Here is a 12841-nt window from a genome sequence, read left to right on the forward strand (position 1 = left end):
TATAGAAGGTAGTTGACGAAATATGTGGAAATATTATAGTATTACTTCTGTTATCTACTCCTTTTCATTAGTCATCTATGTGTGCACTCTTTGTAAGAAACTATACATGAACAAATTTGGAAGCTGATACCAACAAGAAAAGGCTGCAACCAAATGTGCTCAAAAATAGAAGAATCCATGAAGCAGCTGCTTTGGCACAAATATGGGGCTATTAGGACAACTAGACAAATATATTATCCAAGCGACACAATTTTTAGATAAAATGTGACTAGGATGACAACTACTTCTCTTTTGTAATTATGGTACGGTTATGGTACTCTATATTGTATCTAATATGTTGCTAATAAAAATCTACTGCTCTTTTGTAATTGTAGTACTATTGTCAACCAAAACTCATGAATGCGTTAACTTTTGTAGTTGTAGTATTGTTGTCGACCAACACTCATGCATGCGTTAATTATAGGTTAGACCCGCCGCAGCGCGCGGGGTCGCCAACTAGTTAATATTTATTGTTGTATTCTTTTAATTTATTTTTTTTTTATTTTAATTTAGTTTTTATTTGTGATTTTCATGTATTATTTTAATTTTAATGTAGTTTTTTAATTTTATATTTAATTATTTAAATGAATTATTATTCAAAAAACAAAAAAATTAGTAGTGACTGGGCGCCACGTGACGCATAACGGTTGGGGTGTGGCTTTATGACTACACCACGTTTTTGTAAAACACCACGTTACATGACACATAACGCCCAAAGGTGGGGCTTTATGACTACACAGTCTTAGTTAAACAAATAATTATTAATCTACCAAATAGTCAAATATCTAAGGAAAAGTAGAGTCAAAGTTAAAAAGAATAAATTTCATTCGGAATATTTTGGCAATCCAGCGATGAGATAGCAATCGACTGTTGTCGGAGTCTTGGTATGAACTAATCACATTTTAGTTTACCTGATTGAATTCGTGTGTGGTTTAGAGGCGAAATATTTGACATGAATAATAGTTTTTAGGTTTGGGTTATGCGTTTCAACTCGTTAACCCCTCAACTTAAACGACTGACAACAAGCGGCAAACTGCGAACCTACATCAAAGGTGTAGGTGTCGACCGACCCTTGTAAAAATTCTTTTTTAAAAGATATATATATATATATATATATATATATATATATATATATATATATATATATATATATATGTTAAAATGCTGCTTAACCCTTACAAAATTTTAATACCGACACTTTTCAGACCCCTATCAAACTTCTGGTTCCTTCCTGTTTGTTTTTGGTCTTGTGTTTTACGTTACAGCTTCTTGGTAGTTTCGTTTTCTTATATTTCGGCCATTAAAATAAAATGATCATCCATATACTTAACTCATTTTCCCATTTTTATTAAAATACGGATATTATTTATCCATATTTATAAATCACAAATGCGGTCAACTGTCAACATGGCACCTTGATATTCAATAAACGCGGCGGTACTGAAAGTAACTTATCATAGTTTCCGTTAAGACCCTTGTCTTAAGAAAAAATATTACTTTTGCCCTTCAATGTTTCAAAACATGATTTTATTTGATATCCAAGATATTCAAGTACAGGCCGACAACGGCGACCCACACAAACACCTGTTATGAAAATACGAAGTGTTATCAAACTTCTGTAATTCACCACCTTGAGGAATCTCCCCACACAACCTATTATAACTCACGTTCAAGTACTGCAAACTTAATCCAGTCAACGTTGCCGGCAGACTCCCATAAATCTTATTATGATTCAACTCTAAATACGTCAAGCTTTCCGGAAACTCCATCCCTGACATGTTAAACTGGAAATTATTCCTAGAAAAATCAGCTATTCGAATCGTCTTGTTTCGTCCAAAAAACATGCTTAAATCACCCGTCAGTTGGTTTCTTGATAATTCTATCCATGTGAAGTTTAAATACCCTAAAGATTTGGGTATGTCTCCGGTTAACTGGTTATGTGAAAGGTAAAGACTCGGGACGCTTCCAGTGAACGTCCCGAATGATTCGGGTATATTTCCCGTGAGCTTGTTTCTGTCTAGACGTATAGCAACAAGTTTAGTCAACTTCGCAAGCTCTGGTGGTATAGAGCCAGTGAGACTATTGAATGATAAATCCAGAAAGTTTAAGTTTGTGAGTTGGCTAAGGAACGAAGGGACCGGACCGGATAGATTAGTCCAGCTTAATCTGAGGTTAGTGAGGTGAGTAAGTTTAGTAATGGACGATGGGATTTGTCCGGTGAGGTTTGTGAGTTTGTGAAACTCTAATGTATGGAGGTACGGGAGGTCACCGACTTCGGGTGGGATTTGGCCGGATATGTTGCCCGAGAAGATGGTGAGTTCGACGACACGGCCGGTGGTTTTGTTGCATTTGAGGCAGTACCACTGGCAGCAATCTAAAGTGGTTTGCCAAGAGGCTAAATGGTAAGGGTTTCCTAGGGATTTCTTGATTTGAAAGAGGATTTTTTCGTCGTTTCTGTTGCATGGTTTGGAGGCGGAGAGATATGGGGTGGGTAGAGAAAGAAAGATGAGGATGGATATGATGAAGATTGTTTTCTTCATTCTTGTTTGTTATTTGATTTTTTGACTTCAGTGTTTATTTATAGATTTTGTGGAGGCAAAATAGATTACGGATTCTCAAGTAGCCGCCCACTATCAAGATTGGCACTATTTTTATAACGGACAATACCTTTTGCTTATGGTTCTAGCAGTAGGAAGTAACATGCCAAGCTATATGATTTAATTAGTTCATATTTCAGAAAATATAAGGTTTTTACGTGACATTGACAGATGTTTCTCGTCTCATAATAACAATTTCAACAGAAACGTCAAGAGATTAAGATTCAAGGGCGAGACAATGAGAATGAAGACAAGAGACTCAAAAGTTAGATTTTTGAGCCTCAACATGCAAGCAATCTTTTATGTTGCCAAACTAGAGAAATGCCACAATAAAACTTCGTTTAAAATGACGCGATAGAAGACAATTAACGTAGAGTTGTGATGGAGGAAGAATTGAACATATGACGATATTTAAACACTCAAAGCTAAGCAAATTAAATTGGAGGCCCTTATGTGTTAATGCCTCAACATCAGCCTATATCTTTTTTGTTGGTCCAACACCATCATTCATATCTTTTTGTTACTAGTGTGGCATTATTTACATGTTCCTTTGATATACAATATTGCACACCAAATGATTAATTTACCATCGATGTGATAGAAGATAACATAGAGAGTTTTGCTCCCACTTTTGCTCCCATTGGGAAAAGACTTTGTAACCTCGCTTATCAAATGGTCAACATTGATTCCGTAATCCTCTATCAACAGAGTGGAAGCTAGCCTGGGATTTTAAAACGGTAAATTGATTTGGTTTTGGATTCGGGTTCTCTTTAAAATCTGTCTTTTAGCAATTATGTGAACAAGGTATTTTTTAGTCATGATTTTAAGCTTAATTATGTTTATAGAGAAAATTATGTGATTATGATGGGAGTATTGGGTCAATGTGGGGCTAGCCCACTTGATAGAGGCATTTGCTTGAGATCGATAAATGTTTAGTTTAGTATTATTGGTGTAATATAGGAGTAGGTAAAACATTTTCAGTTAAAAAATATAAAAAATGATGGGAGTATTGGAAATTGGAGAACTGATTATACTTATAGTGGTTTACTGGTTTTTATAATAAAAAATTATATTTTATAAAAAAATTTGTCGTTTTTTTATAATATGATCATATTCTAAAAATAATATAATACGTAGGGGTATTTAATGTGATAAAAATTTGTGGAGAGACTGAGAATAAATATAATATATGTTGGTTTATTAGTATTTGGGCTTTAAAAAAATATAAACACAAGATAATATTTGAAATGTATCGTTTATATATCTCTTATATAGATCAAATGCGTTTAGTATAGAATTTATACGGGTGATGAAAGTGTATATAATATTTCTTCAAGATGACAAATAATGAACGATTGAGAATGTATGACGAGAATACAAGTTGATATATACATCTTTCAAGTACAAGATATTCGCTAACTATTACTTATCCTAATTCACTAAAGTACATGGAGTCTATACTATGTGAAAATGAGAGTAGGTATATCTGGTGGGAACCATTTCAAACGGACAATATATATGGCAATATAAAGAGTATCTATATGGAGAACCTTTTTTTGTCACATTGACAATTATATATGGCTATATAAAGAGTTATAAGCATGCATATATGTTACTTTATTAAGAGTTACAAGCAGACATTGACTAAAGATTTTGATTTTTGATAAACAATGTATACTTGCTAATACAATCACAAATATAGTGTATAAGGAAGTTTTTACCTATTTGTAACATATTTGTGTAATCTTAGTCATGTAATTTCTGTAACTTTAATTTAATTATAACTATATTAACAATATATGATCAATTTGTTGATTGTATTTCACTTAATGGTCATAGTTTAAAACTTTCAATAATTACCCGTGTAATACATGGGCCTCAAACTAGTTAGATATATAAGCAAAAATTAAAAATTTGTGTGTGATATGAATTTAGCAAGGAATTTTCTATAACAAAACGAAAAAAATGTATATATAGTTTTTTTCATTTTTGTTGTGACATTCCATAGTTAGGAAACATAAAATGATATCAATGGGACTGGTGGCCCATTAACAATGACAAAACCTCTAAAAAATCCAGGTATTAGGGAATAGGAGGAGTTGACAGAGATTCGTTGTAAAAAAAACAGTAACATGAAGTGAATGATCTGGAGTAAGGAAAATCAAGGTTTTGGATGAGTAAAAAATAAAAAGCAGACTTGAGAAGTCCGGATTGGTTACAAAGTAATTGGACTTCGGAATTAGAGAACTAGAGTTTTGTTTTGTTTTTTTTAAGAGCAATCTCTCATTGCTAAACTAAAAAAATTACAATAAAGTGGCAGGTAAGTGAACAACAAGTTACGCCGTAACCCCTTTTGAATATCAAATTCAATCCTACTAAAAACAAAGTTTTGGGTTTTAGGAGCCGAAAAGTTACTACTCACGACATGTTGAACCCTGGTAAAAAAAGCCACAGCCTCCGGAACCAGGAAATCGAATGTATCAAAAGCAAAAGGTCTAAACACATATTGATTATTCAAACAAGCTTTCACGTGTTTGACAACTAGAGTTTCGGAATGCAAAAAATAACACTAAACTTGGCAAGTCCGGTATCATTTAAAAATATGACACTGATACACCTACGATTCATATCAGGAAAATACATTAATCCCAGACTTATAATTTTGAACACACATTTTTTGAATTTTTTTACCCTGATTATGCAACAAAGGATTCTGAAAACCCAATTTTGAAAAATGAAATTACACGGCAAGGTGATTACGGGTTAGGGCCTCGGTATATTTGGTATGAGGGCCCCTATGCAAAGGCCGAAGAAAATAACACTAATTGGGCCCTTTATAGTCAATGTTGTCTGAATTCGCAGTTCGTTTTTTTTCATTATACTAATAAAAATCCAGTGATGCAACACAAATGCTAGGAACGAATCCAGGGGTGGATTTACTCTTCTGGTACGAGGGTCGGTCGTTCCCTGTGAATTTTTTTTTGTATTATTATAGCTATAGGCCTGTAGTCGATTGAGAAAATTGCCGACCCTGTAAGAAAATTTACTAAGTTCGTGAGTCAAATCATGACTCATAATCACTTATGTTTTAAGTTTAAACCTTTCTAAGCTCGTTAAAATTAGTTTCACCTTCATATAAGGTTAATTAAGTTTAGGATGCAAAAGTTATAACATATTTAAGTACAAAGCAAAATATATATCACGTCAATGCACCAAATTATGCTAAAACGATACTAAAAAGAGCGGTCTACGTCATATAATTTCATACTGTCAACATCTAGTTACGGAAATTTAGTTTCATCTATCTATATACATCTCTCTAAATCAAGTATGCAAAGTTAAAGGAAAAAGGTCATAAAATTACTTTAAAAGTAAAAAAAGAAAAAAAAATAAAAAGAAAAAACACTTGAACCAACTGAAGGGGTAGGAACCACTGATTAATTCCTTTTTATGTCCTAATCTTGTCGAGGGTGTGCAACCCAAAGAGAACTGAGCGAACGAAGACGATGAAAGTGCTCAGAAACTGCTAGTTAACTCCTTGCCGCTTGACGGGCTGTAAGGAGCTGGATTACATGATGAATTGTCTGACGACATAGATTATCGGCCTGTAAGATAATTGCGTTGTTAGTTTGTAATTGTGTAAAAAATTGATATTGAAAATGAAAAACTGATCACAATCTTAAAAGTCAATTACTTGTAGAACAAAGAAGGAAAATATATGAGATATATCAATTCCATCCAATATAAGTTGACAATTTAAAAGAGACATTGTTAATAGTGAGTGGTTGGATCGATGGTGAAATGATGTAGATTAATATAGTTTCTTCAAATACAACCGGTTTATATGTGAGGTTAATTAAAATGGGACAGCTTAACGATTAAGGTGAGTTTTTCTTCACTTAGTTGGATGGGTGGCAAATTTTGTCCATAATTTCAAGGGTTTTTTATTTTCTTTAAGTAGGTAAATAAATTCAACGAGTGTATATATCTAAATATAGTCAAATAATTTGTGTATTAAATTTTAAGAAATTATTAAATAGTAATTATAATAAGTATTTTATTCGATTTTTATACTCTATTTTGGCGTGTGTACATTTGTGTGGTATATATTATGTATGTATATAGCGGTGTTAATTGTGTTAGGTTCGTGTGTTGATAGGATAAAATAGGCAACTCGAACACAACCGTATTATTATTCATGTCAAAGATTTCAACCATAACCCACACACACATAGATCTTGGTCGACCCTAACACGATCCATTTAACCCATTTTTTTAAAAAAAAATATGATATAGTTTAGAGTCGATAGAGTAAATGAGTAATAGTATTAATATTTTATAAAGAAAATTATTAAAAATCTTGAAAATGAATTGGAAATTACAATTGTATCTTTAGAAAAATGAAAAACGGATAACACCCAAATAAAAATATAATTATGTAAAGGTTTTTATAATACGGGTTAACGGGTCAACCCGAACCCGGCCTGTTTTTTAAACGAGTCGTGTTTGCTGACCTAGAACATTTTTTCATGTCAGGTTCGGGTTGTGTCAACAATTGCCACCCTATATATATGTACATACCAGATCCCATATCCTAGAATAGAAACATAGAATTCAATTTATATTATGATTAGTACTGCTTAATGATACGATCTGACTGTTCCTACCCACGTTCCTACTTCATGCAACAACTCAACTCCATGTTCTTATGCATGCACCACTAGTTTTAATTAGTTTTAATTCTAGTTTATTTTATAAATTAGTATTCTAGGTAATGGGTCTAATTATTAGGATAGTGGATCGTTTCCATGTTTACTTTTTTTGCCTATAAAAGGTTGTTTACATTAGAATTGAAGTAATGAAAAATATGATGAAAAATTGTTTCAATATCTAGTTTCTTTATCTTGTTCTTTGGGAGTATTTGCCTACTACAAAAGGCTATCTATCACTTAATCAATAACTTTCTTCAAAACCTAATACGCTAATATAATTTCAATAAACAAGGGGCACTATCAATTTAATTGGTATCATTGACAATTGACGTAGTTGGTTATTTTAATAGACATCAACGATGACAAACGAACCTCAAGTTTTTAATTAGTGTTAAACAAATCTACTGCTACGTGCCACCAATTATATTACGGAAACCAAATTTAATTCTTCTAAAAATCCAAATAAATTGTGGCGCCAGGCAAATAAAAAATTGAAGCTTGATGATCAGCTGATAAAAGTTCCCTTCTAACATATAATAAAGTATAAACAGTTTTCATGTACTGTGATGGGTTTCGGGTTAAATTTGAAGGACTTAATCTTAATGTCATGAGGAGATTTGCTAAATTTACACTTGAATATAACCAGGCATGAAGGCAAGAGACGAGCTATATCCAAACTATTAACAGCATGTTGGTGTCTTTGGAGGAAAAGGAATGAGTCTAATTTCAACAGCACAAGGTATGAAGAATAGAAAGAATTGCAAAAGATAATTTCATTGATTAGAAGAGTTACAATATATAGTAGTTATACAGGCTAAAATCAAGGAGTGATATACAATTACATTAAATAATACAATCAATAGAATTATGTGCAGAAACCGAAACTTGATTTTAGGCATGATACTAGCAATGGAATTAATTCAAAATATTTGAATTAATATTTTCTTTCTCTTGTGTGTTAATATGCCCCCGCAAGATTGACGGTCGAGTGGTGAGTCCAATCTTGGTCATAAGTAGGTGAAATCTTGAACGGGGAGTCGGTTTCGTGAGGGCATCGGCTAGTTGATCATCTCCGGCATTGTGGCTGACTCGAATGGATTTATCATTGACTTTTTCACGAACAAATTTGAAGTCAATAGCTAAGTGCTTCATACGGGAGTGGAAAACCGGATTGGCGGAATATTGGGTAGCACTTAAGTTATCACAAAAAAATTGTTGGGATGGAGGTGGATATTAAACCGAGTTCGTGTAAAAGGGATTTTAACCATAGGACTTCGGTTGTCGTGGATGCGACAGCCCGAAATTCGGCTTCGGTTGAGGAGCGGGCTATAGTAGGTTGTCTTTTGGAGCTCCATGCAATTGGGTTGGAGCCTAGATAGACAATATAACCAGTTGTGCTACGGTAGTTGTCTTTGTCTCCGACCCAATCTGCATCTGTAAAAGCATGTAGGTTTAATGGTGATTTGTAGCGGAGTAAAATACCTTTGTTTATCGACCCGTGGAGATATCGAATGAGATGTTTGAGGGCATTCCAATGAGTGGTAGTGGGAGCATGCATGAACTGTGATAGTTTGTTTACCGTAAATGCAACGTCGGGTCGGGTAAGTGATAGGTATTGTAGAGCCCCGACTAGCGCTCGATATTCCGTGGGTGATGTAAGGGGTGTGCCACCAACTAGTGTAATGGGTTCGGAACATGGAATGGGTGTGATCATCGGCTTGCAATCACTCATATTGGCTCGTTTAATGATGTCATGGATGTACTTGATTTGAGATAATAACATACCATGAGGGTGTGGAAGGACTTCTACACCAAGAAAATTGGAAAGGGTACCGAGGTCTTTAAGAAAGAATTTGTTGGAAAGAGATGAGATGAACGAGTTAATGATTTGAGGATCGGGACCAGTGATGATAATATCATCAACGTAAACCAAGATGTAGATGGATGCGGAATCGGAAATTCGGATGAACAGCGATGGATCCGAGATGGTAGGTTGGAATCCGTTTAAGTGGAGATGAGTTTTTAGTTCTTCATACCAAGCACGTGAAGCTTGTCGAAGACCATATATTGCTTTGTTTAGTTTGCATATATGAGAAGGAAAATCAGGATTAATGAAGCCGGGTGGTTGGACCATATAGACGTTTTCGATTAATGTTCCTTGCAAAAAGCATTGTTAACGTCAAGTTGACGAAGGGTCCAATTGTGGGAGATGGCTAATGAGAGAACAAGGCGAAGAGTTGCGGGCTTGACTACCGGACTAAAGGTTTAGGCATAGTCAATTCTCGGTCTTTGGTTGAAGCCTTTGGCTACAAGGCGAGCCTTAAGACGGTCAACGGAGCCATCGGGTTTATATTTTGTACGGAAAACCCATTTAGAACCAACGAGATTAGAAGCATGATCAGGCGGAACAAGAGTCCAAGTGTTGTTTTTCATTAAGGCCTCATATTCTTCTGTCATGGAAGTTCGCCAAAGAGGATGTTTCAAGGCTTGAGTGATAGTTGATGGTTCGGTAATGGAACCATTGATAGCAGTATATAATTGAAAGGATGGATTGTGATATTTGGGATTTGGTTTGCGGATGCGTGTTTGAGCAGGGGGTTCGGTGGGGATGCTATTATTTGGAGCTGATGTGTTTTGGGCATGAACTAAATTAGAAGAAGAAATGTTGTGGGTTGATGTTGAAGCATTTGTGGTTGGGCTTGAATTTATGGAATCAATTGGGTAGGGGTTGTCAAGATCATGTGGGTTGGCGGCTGAGCTAGTGGTGGTAGGGACGGGTGTGTAAACTGATTCAGAGTTAAATGTTTGGATACATGGTGGAATATTTGTTTGTTGATTTTGATTTTGATTTGCAGGGGGGGTTGTAGAAATGATGGGAATAGTAAGGTGAAACCACTCCAGTGGGTTAGGAGGGGATACCATAGTGGTAGTAAGTGTTTGGTATGGAAATTGAATTTCGATGAAAATGACATGTCTAGAAGTGTAAAATTTATTAGAAGTGGGATCAAGTGTATAGTAGGCACTTTGAGTAGGGGAATAACCAACAAAAATGCATGGTTTAGATTTTGGGTGTAATTTATTGGGAGAATATGGTTTTAACCAAGGATAACAAAGGCAACCAAAACTTCTTAGTTTGTGATAATTTGGTTGCTTGTTGAATAGCTTGTGGTATGGAGAGGTATTTTTGAGAGTGGGAGTAAGTAGGCGATTAATGAGGTAAGCCGCTGTGGCTAGGGCAAAAGGCCAATACGTTGTTGGTAATTTTGCATGTGTGAGGAGGGATAGACCGGTTTCTACAAGATGACGATGGCGACGCTCAGCATAGCCATTGTGTTCCGGTGTGTGAGGTGGTGAGGTAAGATGTGAAATACCATGAGATTGTAAATGGGATGAAAGTTTAATGTATTCACCACCGTTATCAGAAAATAATTGTTTGATAGTTGTTTGAAAATAGTTTTCAACTAAATTTTGGAATCGAATGAAGGTGGATAAGGAATCGGATTTACTTTTAAGTGGATATAACCACATATATTTTGTAAAGTGATCCACAAAAAGTATATAATATTTGTAACCATCTATGGAAGTAATAGGAGATGACCAAACATCCGAAAAAATTAATTGTAACGGAGCATTCGAAGATAAGGTGGATTTATAAAATGGTAGTTTATGACTCTTGTTAATGTGACAAGAGTTACAACTGTTATTCGAATGTGAAATACAATCAACAAAAGTAGATAAAGTTTTTAAAATCTTGGCATTTGGGTGACCCAATCTATGATGCCAAAACTTGGAAGTGGTCCTTTGAGTTGTGAAGGTAGACGGTGGAGGATGAGAGACAGAACGAAGTTCATAGATCCCGTGACTAGCTTTTCCTTCAAGGAGTAGGCGATTCGAACTTGGATCCTTAATAAAAAAAGTAAAATGATAAAATTGGATTAGCACATTATTATCATAAGATAGTTGGGATATAGAAATAATATTTCTAGAGATGGAAGGAACACAAAGAACATTTTTGAGTAAAAGTGTAGTGTTTTGTGTATGTATGACAAGTGAACCGATATGAGTAATTTTAAGAGACAAACCATCACCAATAACGAGTTCCTCGGTGCCAACATAGGGAGCATGATTAGCCAATGCATTTAGATCATTGGTTACGTGGTGTGAGGCACCGCTGTCCATTAACCACTTAATATTGTTTTGCACGGGGGTGTTTTGCATATTTTGCATGGACATCATATTGGCTTGTGGGGTGGTTTTGGTAGGGGGATTACGGTTAAAGGGCGGAACAGTGACGTGCGGCATTGGCTTTTTGAACACGGGGAAATGAGTGAGGGTGTGGCCCTTAGTGTGACACCATTGGCATTTGCCAAGGAAGGGTCGAGGACCATTAGATGAAGGATTAGTATTTTGTGGGGTAGGAAGAAGAGGGGTTGTAGAGGCTCGATTGGTCCATACCCGATTGTTGTTTCGACTTTGAGCCATAAAGGCGGATACGGGTTGATGGAGCGTATTGTTGGATGTGACGGTTTGAGCTATGGTAAGTTCTTGGTTTATTAATTTTTCGTGCAATTCATTGAACGAAATAGGAGTATCACGGGCATGAACACCGTCAATAACCGATTTATACGCTTCTTGGTCTAACCCGTTTAGGATGATATCGGTTACGTCTTCCTGGTCCATCTTCTTCCCGAGGATGGAAAGTTCATCCACGATGGTTTTTATGGTTTGTAAGTAGTCACTTACAGTTTGTGTTGTGGTTTTAGAGCATTGCTTGAGGCGATGTTTAAGCTGCTTGATGTGTCCCCTTGATGTGGACACATAGGTTGTTGCAAGGGTTTGCCATGCTTCAAGCGAGGTTTTGGCATTAGTAACAACAGGGACGATTGAGGAGGAGAGACTACCGACAAGAGCCCCGAATAGGAGTCGGTCTTGACGGAACCATTTTGGATATTCTTTGTTCGGTGTTGTGACAGTACCGTTGGTTACGGTTTCGGCCGGTTGCGGGTGGGAACCATCAACGAATTTGTAGAGGTCAAGGCCATGTAAGAGAGCCTCAATTTGAGTTTTCCATCCAAGATAGTTTGTGGATGTTAATTTTAGAGAGGAGGGGAAGTTGACAATCGTAAGATCAGTGGGGGTGTTGTTTACAGTGAGGGCTTCATTGTTTGACATGGTGAATGAAAGAAGTAGGAAGAAAAAAAAACAGGGGTTGTTTTGTGTAGGGCAATGAGGCAACAACGATGGTTTAGATCGTAGGCTCTGATACCATATAAAGAATAGAAAGAATTGCAAAAGATAATTTCATTGATTAGAAGAGTTACAATATATAGTAGTTATATAGGCTAAAATCAAGGAGTGATATACAATTACATTAAATAATACAATCAATAGAATTATGTGCAGAAACCGAAACTTATTTTAGGCATGATACTAGAAATGGAATTAATTCAAAATATTTGAATAAATATTTTCTTTCTCTTGTGTGTTAATACA

General features: G+C 35.5%; 1 protein-coding gene across 1 annotated transcript; it reads right to left on the reverse strand.

The window, feature by feature from the left end:
• Positions 1 to 1385: 1385 nt before the first annotated feature.
• Positions 1386 to 3265, reverse strand: LOC143541373 (polygalacturonase inhibitor-like). The gene has a single exon (XM_077034211.1). The coding sequence runs from the start codon at positions 2577 to 2579 to the stop codon at positions 1587 to 1589; it is 993 nt and encodes a 330-aa protein (XP_076890326.1). The 5' UTR covers positions 2580 to 3265; the 3' UTR covers positions 1386 to 1586.
• Positions 3266 to 12841: the final 9576 nt, after the last annotated feature.

This window comes from Bidens hawaiensis, unplaced genomic scaffold, assembly GCF_021521415.1.
Source record: "Bidens hawaiensis isolate Kalapana, Puna unplaced genomic scaffold, B.hawaiensis_p1.1 tig00012557_1, whole genome shotgun sequence".
Lineage (NCBI taxonomy): Eukaryota > Viridiplantae > Streptophyta > Magnoliopsida > Asterales > Asteraceae > Bidens > Bidens hawaiensis.